General features: G+C 41.8%; 1 protein-coding gene across 2 annotated transcripts in view; it reads right to left on the reverse strand.

The window, feature by feature from the left end:
* Positions 1-18,977, reverse strand: part of TMEM241 (transmembrane protein 241) — a 218,584-nt gene that overhangs the window by 158,152 nt on the left and 41,455 nt on the right. For both annotated transcript variants that reach the window (XM_073631474.1, XM_073631475.1), the window contains exon 4: positions 1,367-1,448. In XM_073631474.1, coding sequence (XP_073487575.1) covers positions 1,367-1,448 — 82 coding nt within the window. The remainder of the gene's footprint in view (positions 1-1,366; positions 1,449-18,977) is intronic.

Below are 18,977 nucleotides of genomic sequence, written 5' to 3' on the forward strand. Positions count from 1 at the left end.
GCAGTGGAACCAAGTCTAAACATTGTACAATTTGTCAACGGATCAGAGAATAAAATGGTGATTGTTGCAATATTTTATGTCACACTGTATTTGCGCAGCGGTCTTTCAAACTAACCTGTAAACTTAGCCCAATTTTTTTTGTATAATGTGAAAGATTTTTTGCCGCCAGAATCATGATTTTTATTCTAAGAAAAAAAATTGTGATTCTCATTTTGACCAGAATCGTGCAGCTCTAGTGTATAGCTTGTATAACAGTGTAAATTTGCTGTGCCCTCAAAATAACTCAACACACAGCCATTAATGTCTAAACCGCTGGCAACAAAAGTGAGTACACCCCTAAGTGAAAATGTCCAAATTGGGCCCAAATAGCCATTTTACCTCCCTGATGTCATGTGACTCGTTGGTGTTACAAGGTCTCAGGTGTGAATGGGGAGCAGGTGTGTTAAATTTGGTGTGATCACTCTCACTCTCATACTGGTCACTGGAAGTTCAACATGGCACCTCATGGCAAAGAACTCTCAGAGGATCTGAAAAAAAGAATTGTTGCTCTACATAAAGATGGCCTACGCTATAAGAAGATTGCCAAGACCCTGAAACAAGCTGCAGCAGGGTGGCCAAGACCATACAGCGGTTTAACAGGACAGAACCTATTTGGGCCCAATTTGGATATTTTCACCTAGGGATGTACTCACTTTTGTTGTTTGTGTAGTTAGACATTAATGGCTGTGTATTGGGTTATTTTGAAGGGACAGCATTTACATTGTTATACAAGCTGTACACTCTCTACTTTACATTATAGCAAAGGGTAAATTCTTTAGTGTTGTCACAGGGAAAGATATAATAATATTTACAAAAATGTAAAGGGGTTTACTCAATTTTGTGAAAAAAATAAAAATAATATATATATTTTTATATTTATTATAGAAAAAAAAAATACTTTTTTTTCCATTCTAGTCCTTTAATGTACCTCAAAATTCGCCAACTTTAAGGACTTTTATACATCCTACAGACAGAATCCTAAGAAAGCCCTTTTTATTAAGGAAAAAGAAAAAGTGAAATAAAAAACATGGCTTTTATGGCATTACATAAAGCAAACACTGATATTTTATGCGGCTGTCCATATAACTTAACGTAAACATTAGAGACAAGCAGAGTCCCTAGCAAAAGACAACAATCCAGCTCATCACATAAAGTGCATTCCTGCTGGCAACGTCCCAGCGGACAGACCATGCCTTTATATTAAGCAATAGAGAAGAAACAAAAGCTAAATGAGATTGTCGTTATGAAAACCAGGTTTCAAATGAATAAAAACTTGGGGTGGTGGGGGGAACCAAAGCAGAAGCAAAGAGATATTTGTTATAGATACCAGTCTTGACAAAGCCCTGGAACCAGCATAAATAATGCCCACAAAGAAAGCCGAGGCAGGAAGCCATGATATAACATCAGATCTGAAAAACACAAAAAACAAATATAGAAAAGAGAGATAAAATAAACAGTATTTTGGTGATATAATAAATCATAGCTGGTTTATTAATATGCTTATGGAGAGGAGGAAGTAAGTGTTCTGTAGTCTAAATTAAGAGCAAGCAGCCAAGGGTCACAACGCTCTCCCTCTATAGGTACAGTACAGTGGGTGAGCATTGTCACCCTGGGACGAGAAATGTTTTACAGGCAGATTCACCAAGTAAAAATAAGGGAAATAATAGCTTACCATAAAAAAAAAAAAAAAAAAAAAAAAAACACACAACAACTCATATACAAGCACAGAGGATGCATGTCCAAATATAATAAAATTTGGGATAGGTCGCTACAAGCCACAGAAACCCTTAGTTAGCAAAAGGGAACATTCTGATAAAAAAAAAACGAATGCAACAATACATAAAAAATATTGTTAAAAAAATATATAAATAAATAAATTAAAAAAAAAAAAAAAACAAAAAAAACACAACCCACACACACCTTCTTGACTGAGAAGGTAAACCAGATTTCCAAAAAGCCAGTATGGATTTATGCTTATGCATGTTGTACGCATTGCGCCACTTGTACTTCTAGGCAAAAGGACTACATCAAAAAGTGCTGTGACAGTTTGCCGCGTGCGCACGTAACAATTAGCGCACACACTTGGCACCCAGCGGCCTATTTAAAATTATTTGACACTGAAAGAAGTTGCCCGAGTGGTTTTCAGCTTGTTCCTGTGTATCCTGAGACCTGATTCACTATATTTGCCTACCCGTGTGTGACCTGGCTTCTCCTTGAACTTCGCATATACCTGCTGCCTTACACCTGCTCATCTGGTTTCCCTTGACCTCAGCCTCATTACTGGACTCCCCTTTGCCTGATGACTCTGCTTTGCCTGGCTGTTACCAACCTTGGCCTGCTTGCTAGAATTACTCTGCCTGCCGATTCGGCCCCATGCTGCCCGGTTACGGCCGACTCCAGCCTGCTTCTTAGCTTCCTCTACTACCTCCTGCTCTGGTACCAAGCCACTTCTGCATCCTGCCCTGAGGACTGTGAATTCCAACTCCATCCACTTACAGTGCAGACATCAGCCAGCTACTCTGGCACTCGTGCCACTCCGTGTCTTCACTTTCAGGAGTGTTGGTCAGGAGGTTCAAGAAAGGCCCCCACAATGTTCCAGTCTCCACCAGCTACATGATACTGAGCCAACATGAAAAGAAACATGGGAGTCCACCAACCCCGTGGTATGACTCCCAGGATAAGGAGGAGACCACAAAAATAGGAAATTTAAATTGTGCCAGAATAGAGAACACAATGATATACAAGCATTCAATAAAATCACAATATTTTTATTACAAAATTTTAAATATCACATTAAAAGCCATATATAGATCTATCATAAGCCATATCCAAAAAATTGGATTTTTATAACAGCTTACCTGTAAAATCCTTTTCTTTGAAGTACATCACGGGACACAGAGCCATAGTAGTTACTATGTGGGTTATAGGCCACCTTCAGGTGATGGACACTGGCACGCCCTAAGACAAAAAGTGCACTCCCTATATAACCACTCCCACTACTGGGAGTACCTCAGTTTTGTAGCAAAGCAATACACGTGTATACCAAAGAAGGGAGGAACTCTGTGTCCCGTGATGTACTTCAGAAAAGGATTTTACAGGTAAGCTGTTATAAAAATCCTATTTTCTTATCGTACATCACGGGACACAGAGCCATAGTAGTTACTATGTGGGATGTCCCATAGCAATGCCAACTGAAGGGAGGGAGACACAACAAAAGTAGGGCAATAAGAGACTAGAGGACTTATACTGCAGTCCACTGCACCCAAAGGCAATATCCTCATGACCTTTTACATCTACTTGATAGAATCTGGTTAATGTATGGACTGAAGACCAAGTTGCGGCCTTGCAGATCTGAGCCATGGGAGGCTTGGTGATGCACTGCCCAAGAAGCACTAACAACCCTGGTGGAGTGCTCTTTAATATGAAAAAGTGGAATTTTCCTTTTTAAACCGTAAGCTTGAACAATCACTTGACGAATCCATTTAGAAATAGTAGATTTCAACGCTGCCTGTCCTCTTTTAGGACCTTCTGGCAACACAAACAAAACATCTGTTTTACAAATCTGAGCGGTCACCTTCAAATAGACCTTGATGGCTCTCACCACATCAAGAGAATGTAGTGACCTTTCTTCCACAGAACGAGGTTCTGGAAAAAAATGAAGGCAGAACAATATCCTGGTTTAAATGAAAACCTGACACTACCTTCGATAGGAAATTAGGATGAGGCCGCAATACAACCTTATCCTTATGAATAATCAAATATGGCTCTTTACAAGAAAGAACAGCCAACACTGTTACTCTTCTTGCAGAAGATATGGCAACCAAGAAAATTATTTTCCTCGTCAAGAGGATCAAGGGAATATCTCGTTTTGGCTCAAAAAGCCGACAGGACTAGATTTAAGTCCCAAGGGTTCAGGGGTGACCTAACTGGGGGATTAATCCACGTTACCCCTGAATAAAGTTACGAACCAGAGAGTGTGAAGCAAGAGGTCGTTGAAAAAACACAGATAAGGCCAACACCTGGCCCTTGATAGTACTCAAGGCCAGCTTAATTTCTAATCCCATCTGTAGGAATTCAAGGATCCTACCTATGACATATTTCCTGGGGTGCCAAACCCTGGATTTGCACCAGGAGACATCTGCCTTCCAGACTCTATAGTACAGTGATGGCGAACCTTGGCACCCCAGATGTTTTGGATCTACATTTCCCATGATGCTCAACTACACTGCAGAGCGCATGAGCATCATGGGAAATGTAGTTCCAAAACATCTGGGGTGCCAAGGTTCGCCATCACTGCTATAGTATATATGACTCTGGAGGTCGGCATCCTAGCATTAACCAAAGTAGAAACTACTTAAGCTGACAGCCCACAGTCCTTTAGAATGTGGGTCTCAATAGCCAAACCGTTTAATTTAGAGTTTGTAAGGTAGGATGGAATACCGGACTTTGTGATAGAAGGTCTGGCCATAGTGGTAGGGTCCAAGGGTCCCTTACCGCCATCTTTATGATCCCGGCAAACCAAGATCTCCTGGGCCACGCTGGGGCCACCAGAATCACCTCCTTCACTTCTTGCTTGATTCGGCGAAGAAGACGCGGAAGCAGCAGAACAGGAGGGAATGCATAGATCAGTGATCACTGATCACATGGAAAGACCAAGGCATCTGTTCCGTATGCCATCAGATCCCTTGTCCTTGACACAAAGTTGTCAAACTTGTTGTTGAACCTGGACGCAAACAGATCCACGTCCGGAATGCCCATTTTTGACATATTGACAGAAAGATGTCAGGATGAAGGGACCATTCTCCCGGGAACAATTGTTGGCGACTCAAGTAGTCCGCCTGCCAATTCTCTATCCCTGGAATAAAAATTGCTGATAGGCAAGTAATGTTGTTTTCTGCCCAAGAAAGAATATGATTCACCACCTTCTGGGCCGCACGACTTCTCGTGCCCCCTTGGTGATTGATATAAGCCACCGCTGTGGCATTGTCGGATTGGATTCTGACAGGATAATTCCGTAGCCTGGACATCCAGGCCTCCAGGGCCAGGCGTACTGCCCAAAACTCTAGAATATTGATGGACAAGGTCATCTGATTTGGGCCATTTCCCTTGGACAGACGCTTCCTCCAGGACTGCTCCCCAGCCCAGAAGGCTGGCATCTGTTACCACCTTCCAGGTAACTGGTAGAAAGGATTTCCCTTTTTGAAGATTGTTGGATATCAATAAACGCATTGGGAAGTCCAGAGCTTGGACTTTCTTGTTCCAAGTTGACAGGATACTGTTTTGCAGCAGTCTTGAATGAAACTGCGCATAAGGAACGGCCTCGAAATAAGCCACCATCTTTCCCAACAATTTCATGCAAAGTCGAATAGAAGGATTCTTTATTGTTTTGACCAGCTGAATCAGTTCCTTTATGGAACTGATCCTTTCCTGGGGCAAAAACACCTTCTTCTGAGCTGTATCTATGATCAGCCCCAAGTACTGTAATCTCCTTGATGGTTTTAAGGAGGAATTCTCTAGGTTGAGAATCCAACCTAGGTATTCCCGATAGCTGACTGTGGTGACCAACCTTTGGTTTAAGCGGGCTACTGATTGATCAAGTGTAGATCGTCTAAGTAGGCTAGTATCGTTATACCTTGAGCTCTTAGCCTGGCTAAAGGAGGAGCCAGGACCTTTGTAAAACACTCGAGGTGCAGTAGCTAGACCGAAAAGGCAGAGCTACAAACTGGAAATGAAGATTTTCTACCTCGAAGCGTAAAAATTTCTGGTGAGCGGGGAAAATCGGCACATGGAGATAAGCATCCTTGATGTCGACTGATGCCAGAAGTTCTCCCCCTTGTAGGATGGAGACTACTGATTGGATTGACTGAAAACCGGTTTAGATCTTTGAGATCTAAAATGGGTCCGACATCCCCGTTTGGCTTTGGAACCGTGAACAGGTTTGAATAAAGCCCCAAACCTTGCTCTTCCAATGGGACCACGGATATCACTCTTTGAGACAAGAGATGATCCAAAGCTAGAAAGAGAGACTTCTTTTTCACTGGATCTCTGGGAACGTTTAAATTGAGAAAACGAGGAGACGGGAACTCTCGGAACTCTAGTTTGTAACCTAGAGAAATTGAGGAAGCCACCCACCTGTCTTGACACTGTTCCTGCCAGATCCTGTGAAAACTGTAGAAGCCTTCCCCCCACGCGAGCGAGCAGGGGCGCCCCTTCATAAGGAGGCTTTAGTATTCTGTTTTGTGGGTTTCTTTCCCCAAGCCCTTTTTTGGCCCTGGGACTGACCCTGAGGTTTACCTCTTAAACCTGACGGTGGAGGCCGTCGTGACTGCCTGAAGTCTGATGCCCCTGGCACTGGAGAAGAAGCACGTTTAAAATAAAAATGCTTAAACTTCTTCTTAACTGGTAGAAGGAAACTTTTCCCATTAGAAATTCTTTGGATATACTTATCCAGATCATTTCCAAACAACCGTTCACCATGAAAAAGGAAAACTGGCCAAAAGCTTTTTGCATGGTGCTTCGACTGACCAATTTTTCAACCATAGGATTCCACGCACATGTACCAGCCCTACCATGAGCCGTGAGGCCTGGATAATAAAATCTTTCATAGCATCTACTGTAAAACACAATGCTTCTGATATCCTGGCCAACTCCTGGGCCTGCTGATCAGGAATGACTTTGAGTACCTCTATGAACTGGTCCTTTAAGGACTGAGATACTCCGATCGCTGCCAGTGCAGGTTAAACGACTGAACCTGTCAGCGAAATATAGTTTTTAAAAAGGAACTCCAACTTCTTATCTGTTGGGTCCTTTAACATATAAGCATGGTCTACTGGACAAGTCAGGTTTTTGTTTACAGAGGATAATATGGCAGCGTCAATTGCTGGAATTCCCCATTTTCTATAAAAGTCTTCCTCCATAGGATAAAGTATTGAAAACTTTTTCGGAGGAAAAAACTGTTTATCTGGGTGCTCCCACTCAGAATACATTAGCTTCCTTAGCCATAAATGGATAGGAAAAGAATGAATAGATTGGGGAGGCTTTAGTGAACCCAAACCAGAAGTGGGCTCATCGACGGACTTCGTTATTGGCAGTAAAAATGTGGAGCGGACCAATTCAGCGAGAGACTGTACCAACAATCTTTCCTGCGAACCTGATACTTCCATATCAGGTTCTTCGGAAAGAGGAGACATTAGGCTCTTCCTGGTCTCTTGAAAGAAATTCGTCAGCTCTTGCTCCTTGTTCCTCAGTAAGAGAGTCCTGAGCAATAGACAGGGACTTGCTGCGCTAGTCCCACTCTGAGATGCAATTAAAGCATCAATTTTTTGCTCCAAGCTTAAAATGGTTGAAGAAAAAAACCTCCTTAGTAATATACGCAGGGGCTGTAGTGTTAAGAGCAGCTGCAACACTTGCCCCTCCTGATGGCTCACTCTGACCAGCCATATCACTTTCAGGGGAGGATGCCATTTTTTTTGCTGTGGTTTTAGGCTTCCATGCGACTGTAAGTCCTTCTAGAACCCTTTTTAGAGGTGTCTTTACCCCCCCTTCCGACCATAGCCTGATGCACAAAGCAGAGGTACTACCAGAAGGAATGCATCCACTGCTTGAGCAATAGTCCAGTTCTGTCACTGCTATTAATGCTCAGCCTGATGCAGAAGTAAATGTCTCAAAAGGAATGCCTGTGTTACCAAAACCTCTTACATGCCACCTTTGCTCTTGTGTCCTTCCTGCAGCATGTAACAGCACAAATGGTGCCTTTAAAACATACCATCCCGCGCTGGACGATGCCAATGAAGTACTAAGCCCCGCCACCCGTCGCCTACAGCCATTCCCCTCTTTTTTTAAAAGAGCTTTTTCTCGTGCGAGCATGGGCTCCTGATCCTATGGGATCCAAGGGAAGGAAACAGAAAATGGCGAGGGGGGTCTGGAAGCCGCCGAGCGGCATGCCGTTCGCTCCGTTTTTTTTTTTCCCAAAAATTTGCAGCCCTTTTTCCCCAAGAAGAGGGGAAGAAAACAGCACAGGGGAGCGTCTGGTGGAGGGAGGAAACCCCCTCAGACTTACCAGAGATCTGCTGCTTGGCCGGAGGAAGAAGAATCTGCAGCTTTCAAGACACAGCGTGGGTTCTCTGAGAAGCATGAGACGGTGAGTACTTAATACAGCCCCCAGTGGTGACACATAGGCATGATAGCATTTACTAATTAAAAGGAGACATTCGTAAGAAAATTTTGAAAAATTCTTAGAAAACTCAACTTACCTTTCCCGCCGTAGGGTTTCTGTGGTAAACCAACAGACCCAATCTTCACCCTTCACGGTGGGTTCCGTTAAACCTTCAGGAGCTGGGGATCCTCGAGGAAACCCACAATCCTGGACCTGTAACAGCATCCCATCAGTAAAAACTTTATGACCTTAATATCAAAAAAGTACTGGATCCCGGGGTCCAGCTCTCTAAAAAGAGAAGCGTTACAGGCAAAACCTTGTTTCTTCAGATACGAGGCCTGGGTACCATTCAATTCGGCCAAAAAGACACTTTGAATGGCTCCGGCTGCATGACTAGACCCAGCAAGGATTGCTCCAGTGGAGCTCAACACAGCAAATCTTTACTCATGACCAACATCTTAGACACTGGCGAAAAAACTGAGGTACTCCCAGTAGTGGGGGGGTTATATAGGGAGTGCACTTTTTGTCTTAGGGCGTGCCAGTGTCAATCACCTGAAGGTGGCCTATAACCCACATAGTAACTACTATGGCTCTGTGTCCCATGATATACGATAAGAAAGTAATTTTCAGTGGCATATAATCAACCTCTTGAAAGTGTAAAGGATCAACGTGTTTATGATTTTCTTCCTCAGGATCCAAGCTTGTGCATAAACAGTTAAAGCGGGGGTTCCACTCAAATTTTTAACTTAATCTTACCCCCTTCAGTTAATTGCATAGATGTTCAAATGCCGCACGAAAAAATTTTTTATCGCTGTAATTACCTTTACATTGTACTTTATTGTGGCACTTCCTGTCTTTCCTCCCATGGGAGTAGGCGTGTTTATTGCCTTTCCCCGGCGCCGCACTGTCTCCTGGGAGCTTAGTGTCAGGCTTCCCAAGATTCAGTGCGGGAACAATGATCATGCGTGTGAACAAGCTGTGAATGAACAGCATTCACCACATCCAGGAAATCAATGCTTGTGGGCTTCACATGCCCACAAGCAAGATGGAAACAGCCAGCATCACATTTTTAAAGTTATTCTTCAGTACGAAAACAGACAGAGGCGGAAATTTCAGCCTCTATATTTTAGTTCACACATGTCTTGAGTAAGTAGCTTCTGGAGTGTTTAAGGTATTTTTACATTGATTTTTAGTGAAAATTGTGTGGAGGGGAGACTTTAAGAAGAGGAGACTCTTGAAAAATGGTAAAGTGAATGCATTAATCCTATACATATTTGTATTTACTGTTTATGCTGAAGCCTAAAAATATAAAAGTAATTTAAAGACAAAACTTTTTTATAGTTTAGAATAAAAGGGGAAGAATGAGACTTTCTTTAAGTTTTTGTTGCAATCGGTGTCCGCACTGGGGAGATATATAATTAAATAAAATACCCCCACTCTCAGTTTCTAGTTCAAAAGGCTGCGTACAAAGACAGTCCACTACATCTAAGGCCCGATAAGCTGCTATGTATTACATTTATATTTTATAATATACAGGTGATACTCGAAAAATTTGAATATCGTGCAAAAAGTTAATTTATTTCACTAATGCAACTTAAGGCTAGGTTCACACTGCTGCGAATTTTATTGCGAATTTGAGCCGCTGCGATCGCTCAAATTCGCAAGTCATTTTAATAACATTGTTTTCCATGAGTGCTGTTCACATCAATGCGTTGCGAATTTAACCTGCGTAAAAAAAGGGTCCTGTCCGAGTTTGATCCGTGTGCAATGCGAATTCAGCTCCATAGATTGCAAAATTTGCAGTAGAATCGCAAGAACACACAAAGAATTCGCAATGCAAATTTTCAACGCAATCGGATCAAAATCGCGCTAAATTCACACTGCAGCAGTGTGAACCTAGCCTAAAAGGTGAAACTAATATATGAGATAGACTCATTACATGCAAAGCAAGATAGTTCAAGCCGAGATTTGTCATAATTGTGATGATTATGGCTTATAGCTCATGAAAACCCCAAATCCACAATCTCAGAAAATTAGAATATTGTGAAAAGGTGCAATATTCTAGGCTCAAAGTGTCCCACTCTAATCAGTTAATTAAGCCATAACACCTGCAAAGGGTTCCTGAGCCTTTAAATGGTCTCTAAGTCTGGTTCAGTAGGAATCACAATCATGGGAAAGACTGCTGACCTGACAGTTGTACAGAAAATCATCATTAACACCCTCCATAAGGAGGAAAGGCCTCAAAAGGTAATTGCAAAAGAAGCCGGATGTTCCCAAAGTGCTGTATCAAAGCACATTAATAGAAAGTTATATGGAAGGGAAAAGTGTGGAGGAAAAAAGTTTCACAAGCAGCAGTTATGACCGCAGCCTGGAGAGGATTGTCAGGAAAAGGCCATTCAAAAGTGTTGGGGACTTTCACAAGGAGTGGACTGAGGCTGGAGTCAGTGTATCAAGAGCCACCATACACAGACGGATGCTGGACATGGGCTTCAAATGTCGTATTCCTCTTGTCAAGCCACTCCTGAACAAACAACAATGTCATAAGTGTCTTACCTGGGCTAAAGAAAAACAGACCTGGTCTGTTGCTCAGTGGTCCAAAGTCCTCTTTTCTGATGAGAGCAAATTTTGCATCTCATTTGGAAACCAAGGACCCAGAGTATGGAGGAAGAATGGAGAGGCACACACTGCAAGATGCTTGAAGTCCAGTGTGAAGTTTCCACAGTCTGTTGATTTGGGGAGCCATGTCATCTGCTGGTGTTGGTCCACTGTGCTTCATTAAGTCCAGGGTCAACGCAGCTGTCTACCAGGAGATTTTGGAGCACTTCATGCTTCATTCCACACACGAGCTCTGTGGGGATGCTGACTTCATTTTCCAGCAGGACTTGGCACCTGCCCACACTGCCAAAAACACCAAAACCTGGTTCAATGACTGTGGGATTACTGTGCTTGATTGGCTAGAAAACTCGCCTGACCTGAACCCCATAGAAAATCTATGGGGCATTGCCAAGAGAAAGATGAGAGACATGAGACCGAACAATTCAGAAGAGCTAAAGGCTGCTATTGAAACATCCTGGTCTTCCATAACACCTCAGCAGTGCCACAGGCTGATAGCTTCCATGCCACGGCGCATTGAGGCAGAGATTGCTGCAAAAGGGGCTCAAACGAAGTACTGAGTAAATATGCATGCCTATACTTTTCAGAGGTCCGATATTGTTCTATGTACAATCCTTGTTTTATTGATTGCATGTAATATTCTAATTTTCTGAGATTGTGGATTTGGGGTTTTCATGAGCTGTGAGCCATAATCATCACAATTATGACATCACAAATTACAGCTTGAACTATCTTGCTTTGCAAGTAATGAGTCCATCTGATATATTAGTTTCACCTTTTAAGTTGCATTAGTGAAATAAATGAACTTTTGCACGATATTCTAATTTTTCGAGTATCACCTGTATAATATACAGATATATTTTAAAATACATCTGAATGTTTCTACAATATGTAACAGTCTAAACAGCTCCAATCCAAATACTATAAGGAAACACAAAAGTAATAATAGTGCCTTAAAAAAGTATTCATACCCCTTGAAATTTTCCACATTTTGTCATGTTACAACCAAAAACAGTGTATTTTATTAGGATTTTATGCGATAGTCAAACACAAAGTGGCACATAATTATGAAGTGGAAGGAAAATGATAAATGGTTTTCAAAATTTTTTACAAATAAATATGTGAAAAGTGTGGTGTGTATTTGTATTCAGACCCCCAGAGTCAATACTTTGTAGAACCACCTTTTCCTGCTATTACAGCTGCAAGTCTTTTTGGGGATGTCTCTACCAGTTTTGCACATCTAGAGAGTGACATTTTTGCCCATTCTTCTTTAATAGCTCTAGTTCTGTCAGATTGGATGGAGAGTGTCTGAACAGCAATTTTTAAGTCTTGCCACAGATGCTCAACTGGATTTAGGTCTGGACTTTGACTGGGCCATTTTAACACATGAATATGCTTTGATCTAAAACCATTCCATTGTAGCTCTGGCTGTATATTTAGGGTCATTGTCCTGCTGGAAGGTGAACCTCCGCCCCAGTCGCAAGTCTTTTGCAGATTCGAATAGGTTTTCTTTTAAGATTGCCCTGGATTTGGCTCCATCCATCTTCCCATCAACTCTAACCAGCTTCACCGTCCCTGTTGAAGAAAAGCATCCCCACAACATGATGCTGCCACCACCACCATGTTTCACGGTGGGGATGGTGTGTTCAGGGTGATGTGCAGTGTTAGTTTTCCACCACACATAGTATTTTGCTTTCAGGACAAAAAGTTAAATTATGGTCTCATCTGACCAGAGCAGCTTCTTCCACGTTTGCCGTGTCCCTCACATGGCTTCTTGCAAACGGGACTTCTTATGGCTTTCTTTCAACAATGGCTCTCTTCTTGCCACTCTTCCATAAAGGCCGGATTTGTGGAGTGCACGACTAATAGTTGTCCTACGGACAGATTCTCCTATCTGAGCTGCAGCTCCTCCAGAGTTATCATGGGCCTCTTGGCTGCCTGGCCTGTCAGTTTAGATGGAAGGCCATGTCTTGGTAGTTTTGCAGTTGTGCCATACTCTATTTTCAGATGATGTATTGAACAGTGCTCCGTGAGATGTTCAAAGCTTGGGATATTTTTTAATAGCCTAACCCTGCTTTAAAGCGATTATAAAGTCTAATTAAAAAAAAATTAAAAATTAAAATAAAAAAATAATAAAAGCAACAAAACATATACTTATCTGCTCTGTGCAGTTGGTTTTGCACAGGGTAGCCTGGATCCTCCTCTTCTCGGGTGCCTCTTTGCTGCTCCTGGCCCCTCCCTCCTGACCAGTGCCCCCACAGCAAGCAGCTTGCTATGAGGGCAACCGAGCTGAGCTACAGCTCCTGTATCCAGACACAGAGCTGCTATTAGGCCCCACCCCCTCTCTCCCCTGATTTGCTAACTGACTTTGATTGACAGCTGTGGGAGCCAATGGCGCCGCTGTGTCTCAGCCAATCAGGAGGGAGAGTCTTGGACAGCCGAGGAATTCGTGGACATCGCTGGACAGAGATGGGGCTCAAATAAGTATTAGGGGTTGCTGGGAAGGCTGCTACACACAGAAGGCTTTTTATCTTAATGCATAGAATGCATTAGGATAAAAAACCTTCAGCCTTTACAACTCTTTTAAACTTTGACAACTTTATACCTGACCTGTCTGGTGTGTTCCTTGGCCTTCATGATGCGGTTTGTTCACTAAGGTTCTCTAAGAGCCCTTTCACACTGGGGCGGTTTGCAGGCGCTATTGCGCTAATAATAGCGCCTGCAAACCGACCCAAAAGTACCGCTACTTTCATTCCAGTGTGAAAGCCCCGAGGGCTTTCACACTGGAGCGATGCGCTGGCAGGACGGTAAAAAAAAGTCCTGCCAGCAGCATCTTTGGAACGGTGAAGGAGCGGCATGTATACCGCTCCTTTACCGCTCCTGCCCATTGAAATCAATGGGACGGCGCGGCTATACCGCCGGCAAAGCGCCTCTGCAGAAAGGTATTTAAGCCTTTCTCGGCCGCTAGCGGGGGGTAAAACGTTTTACCGCCGACGCCGCCCCCCGCCCCAGTGTGCAAGGGCTCTAACAAACCTCTGAGGGCTTCACTGAACAGTTGTATTTATACTGAGATTAAATAACACACAGGTGGACTCCATTTACTAAATTAGGTGACTTCTGAAGGCAATTGGTTCCACTAGATTTTAGTTAGGAGTATCAGAGTAAAAAGAGGCTGAATACAAATGCACGCCACATTTTTCAGATATTCGTAAAAAAAAAAAAAAAAAAATTTAAAACCATTTATCATTTTCCTTCCACTTCACAATTATGTGCCACTTTGTGTTGGTTTATCACATAAAATCCCAATAAAATACATTTACGTTTTTGGTTGTAACATGACAAAACGCGGAAAATTTTAAGTGGTATGGATAATTTTTCAAGGCACTGCATATATCTATCCATCTCTTTACCTATCCCGAGAAAGCAAATTCATCCATTACTTGTTTCTCAGACACTACCTTTCTCAGACACTGTGGCTAAGGGTTTCAATAGCTGTCAATCCAAAAAGCAGTGGCCCTGGGTGCTAGTGCCTTCTGGATTCATGGAAGCCATTTAACTCAGAAGACCGGAGGACATCTTATGGAAGTATATAAGTACTGCAGGAGCAGCTTTGAATTGAAAGGGTTATTGCAGCAACTTTTTTTCTGGCTTTTTTTATTGATTTTTATAAACCAGCAATGGCATCACACATGAGTCAGCAGGAGAACCCTCAGCATAAGGTGCGGGAGCAGAGCAGGTATTTAACACACCAGGAACTTTCAAAAACCTGCTGAACAGCAGCAAAGCTGTGGTATTTAAAGACTCTGGTCCTAATTAAAGGAAGGTATATATGATCCTTTATAAGTGACCCAGTGGTGACAAGGCCACCTTAAGTAAATAAATGAAGTATACCTCAATTATTGAAAACCATTCTGCAGCACACACCCGTTTAGTGTATGCATGTTTTTTTTATCTACATTCTCAATAGCTTTCTAATATTTATTGCTGCATACCATTGTTCTAAAAACTATGCACTTCAACATGCTTCTTTTTGAGGCACATACTGCCATCTGGTGGTAACCTGACATACTACAAATATTTTAAAAACACAACTATTAATAAATTATTATTATTATACAGGTTTAATATAGCGCCAACAGTTTCAGCAGCGTTTAACAATATAACAGTTTCATTACAATTTGGTACAAGAGGAATCAGAGGGCCCTGCTCATTAGAGCTTACATATGGAACAATAAAGTATTGATAAAATAAATAATATTAAATAGTATTAATAAAATTTAGTCTTTGAGAAATGTGGGATGTAAGTGAATATTTAAAACCCAGGCTATAAAAAAGAAAGAAAAAACAGAGAGCATAGACAAATTGGCTTCTTGTTTGCTTTGTAATGCCAGGTCCATGACTGCAGTACAAACTGTTAAGTCACTTATCAGCACTTCTTGCAAATCCTTGAAAACAAAGTACATGGCAGAGTTCCCTAGTGTGTTATCAACCATTGCAAACCCAAAAAACCTTTGAACTTAATTTATGTAGTTTAAAAAAAGAAAAAAAAAAGAAAAAGTAAACTTGAAAAGACAAAATAAGTGACTAAGTAAATAAGTTTATTACTTTAAAAAGAGAAGCTATGTATAAATTACGATCAACTGCTTTTTTATGATTCAAAACAATTAAAAGGGTCAGGCCACCCAAAACATATTTACATTTTTGGAAAAATGTTGGAAATCCTAAACACGGTGATTTCTTACATCTCTCAAAGGCTTGGTGAAATCTTTGTACTTGACGGGTCTGCACAACTGTTACAGCGTAACTATAACCTTTCTATGAAACATTACTGGCAGGTAGGTTTTTATTGCAATAGTGACTTAGCATGCTTCTTCCGCAATAAATACTTCCTACCTGCGTGCCAGCAATACATCTTTTTAATGTACACTAAGCCATGCATGCACAGCTCAGTGTATGAATTAACGTCTCTCTGAATGTATGGGAGTTTTGTCAGCCCAGGTAAAAATGCCAACCCGAAGAAGACTGAATGAAGATGCCAGGGGCAGATGTTGCAATCCTGGGCACAAGGTGATTACAGCAGACTTTAGTTCCGCTTTAAACTTCACTTTCTCCAGGTTGGATCCCTTACCTTTTTAATATTACAGAGAATTCCATACATGATGGACAGGAACACCTAAAAATCCTGACTGCTCAGAAAGCACATAATTATGGCAGGGATATCTTGAATATCACATATAAGAAGCAAGAATTAAAGAAGCCAATGACCCAGCACACCAGACTCTACCGAGAATTAAAATCTCACTTTTTATTAGGCTGATCCTTAATGCAAAAAGTTAATTAAACAATTAACTAAAACTGTACAAAAGGGAAGTGTCTTGTTTTACAACAGACTTTTTTTTCCTTTCTGTGAAAGAACATCACCAAATCTGAAATGGCTAAAAAGAAAAAAAATTAACCCATTATACTTTCAGATAATCCTGGAGACCTGGCAAAAAAAAAATGCAGTTTTATAGGCTCATGGAGCCCTCTGCTAAATGCACATAAGATTTTTCGTTTTTGAGCTTGTGTGGCTATGCCTTTGAGCAATTTTATAACTGAGCAAGTCTGAACCAATTATAAAATAAATAAATACCATTTTCCTAAAGTGGATGTGAGCTTTGCTTGCACTGTTCCAAGTTGTGCTATCTAAAAACACAGCGTAGAAGAGATAAGGACACTTAAAGCGTGTACTTTTTTGGTCTCTTCCAAAACAACTTTTTTTCTGTCTGCATGCCAATTGTGGTTATCTGTACCCACTGTAAAGCATGCCAAGCACGGCCCCGAAATCTGTAGAGGCATGAATGGAGAAGGGTACCAAGATAACGTGGCTCCAATGTAAATTTGTGGTTGTTACATCATCAGTGCCCATCTAAACGGCTAATCAAGAAGACGCTGGACTCAGAAGAAGATGGCAATGGTTGGGACGCAGTAGAGGTGGAGAGCTCGCACTTCCAAGGGCAAGAGTGTTATAAAGTGCAGGTATACTATACATACCTGCACATTATGGCAAATGTGGTTTGCTGAATTCTTTCAAAAAAATCTATTTATTTTTTTTTTTTTTTCTAACATAGGACAGATCTCTGGCTGTTTTTTATGAAAACTTGCAGAATTGCCTAATGCTATTAATTAACACCATTTTCTAAACTGTACAGTAATTTTGGCAGCTAGATCTTCCATATAAGCTATAGGCCGCTTCTATAATTCATATTTTTTATTGATCAGCCCCAAAGACACACCTAAAAGTTATAGCCACCAAGTTTAGGAGATTTTTAAGTTCCAACTGTAGCTTTTCTTGTTTCTTTTTTTACCTTTGGATATTACTTTCCATATTACTTTCCATGTTCTTGTTAGAGAGATTTTCCATTATGTTCTGTCATTGCGACATCCTTTGTGCCAGGGTGTCACTGGCATAGAAACCTACTGGGCTGAGGAGCTACAGTGGAACCTCGGTTTGCGAGTAACGTGGTTAACGAGCGTTTCGCAAAATGAGCACTGTATTTCTAAACATCCTAACTCGGTTTGCGAGTGTTGTCTCGCAAAACGAGCAGGATTCAGGCAATAGCGGTGTGCAGTACCGCTTTTGGCCTGAGGTGGGGGGGCGCCGGAGCCGAACAGCGCCGATCCTCGGCGTTTGGAAATGCACGGAAAGGTCCGAGGACAGTTCGGCTGACCTCGGCAAACCTCTGGAAAGGCTCGTGAACGGAGTCTTTCTGAGGTCAGCTGAAGTGTGCTCGGGCCTTTTCGTCCATTTCCAAGGCTCTCCGGCACCCTCCGCCTCTGGCCGCATACGGTATTGCATCCCATTGAAGTCGATGCGGAATTAATTATTTTCGTTTAGATTTACTTCAATGGGAAAACTCGCTTTGATATGCGAGTACTTTGGATTACGAGCATACTCCTGGAACGTGATTATGCTCATAATCCGAGGTTCCACTGTACTATATTCTCAACAGCCCCCAGTGCACATGAGTGCAGAAAATAAGACCATCAGTTATGTCCAAAATGGCTTTGTTGGGGGAAAATGTAGCTAGAAATAGTGATGAGAGACTGTCCTGTCCTAGAAAGGATTCTAGATTTTGGGCCTACACACTTGCAAGCTGCCTTTTTTTTGCTATTTCAGATGGCAAGTGATGGGACATACAGCTTGAGCCTATGCAATGTGATACTGTGTTTAGGGACAGACTGTCATATCGGTTTACCCAGCCAGATTAAATGGCTATACCACAGTCTGAGTAAGTACACAAATGTTCATCATTTCTGTGATGGTGAAAAGGTGAATGTGCTTCTTGACTCCAGACAGACTGGTTACCTTGGTGCCAAAACTGCCAAGCGACAGTCAACGCCATAGTTGTTTGCATACAAAGAGATATGTGTGAATACATGTAAATATTGCGTTGCGTCAACAAACTTATGTACAGTGTGTGTATAGAGAGACAGAGACAGAAGAGGCAGCAGCACTTAGAATGAGTTCCTGAAACTTCATCACTTTATACCTTGTAATGGGTAAAATTGAAAGACAAAACCAGGAAAATTGAGACTACACACAAGACATAGATGAACAAGAAGAAATAACTCAACGAAAAAGAGGAGAATAAAGATAAAAAGTGCAAAAACAGCAAGCCCATCTGGCGGACAAGTATCCAGCATCAGAGAGCATCCAGGGCTGAAGGAATCAAGCAAACAGTGACACAAGGTAGGACCATCCTGCTATAACAGTAAAAGCAAACAAGAAACATATAGAAAAAATATATTTTTTAAGCAAACTTCTATACTTAAAAATGGAACAGCAGAAAGCAAATACCCCAAACACAGACCCCATTACACAAGCCAAAGCCACCGGGGGGTCTGATGTCTTGGAGATTGTTTACCCAGAGAGAGAAAACAGCAAACGAGCAAAGAAAGCCATAAAAAAAAAAACGTCTTAGGCAAAAGCCAGAGACTCTGCTAGCTGACTACACCAGTACTGAACATGGCAGAAAGATCACGGATTACTTATTCTATACTGAGAACACTGAAGCCTGGCATACAGCTTTCTGTAATTATTACAAGATTATTATAGAGAGATATATCTCCAATGGCAGGCAGATCAAGGTCAGGGTTGAGGAAGATAATTGTGCGGTACTCACCCTAA

This window comes from Aquarana catesbeiana, linkage group LG05, assembly GCF_042186555.1.
Source record: "Aquarana catesbeiana isolate 2022-GZ linkage group LG05, ASM4218655v1, whole genome shotgun sequence".
Lineage (NCBI taxonomy): Eukaryota > Metazoa > Chordata > Amphibia > Anura > Ranidae > Aquarana > Aquarana catesbeiana.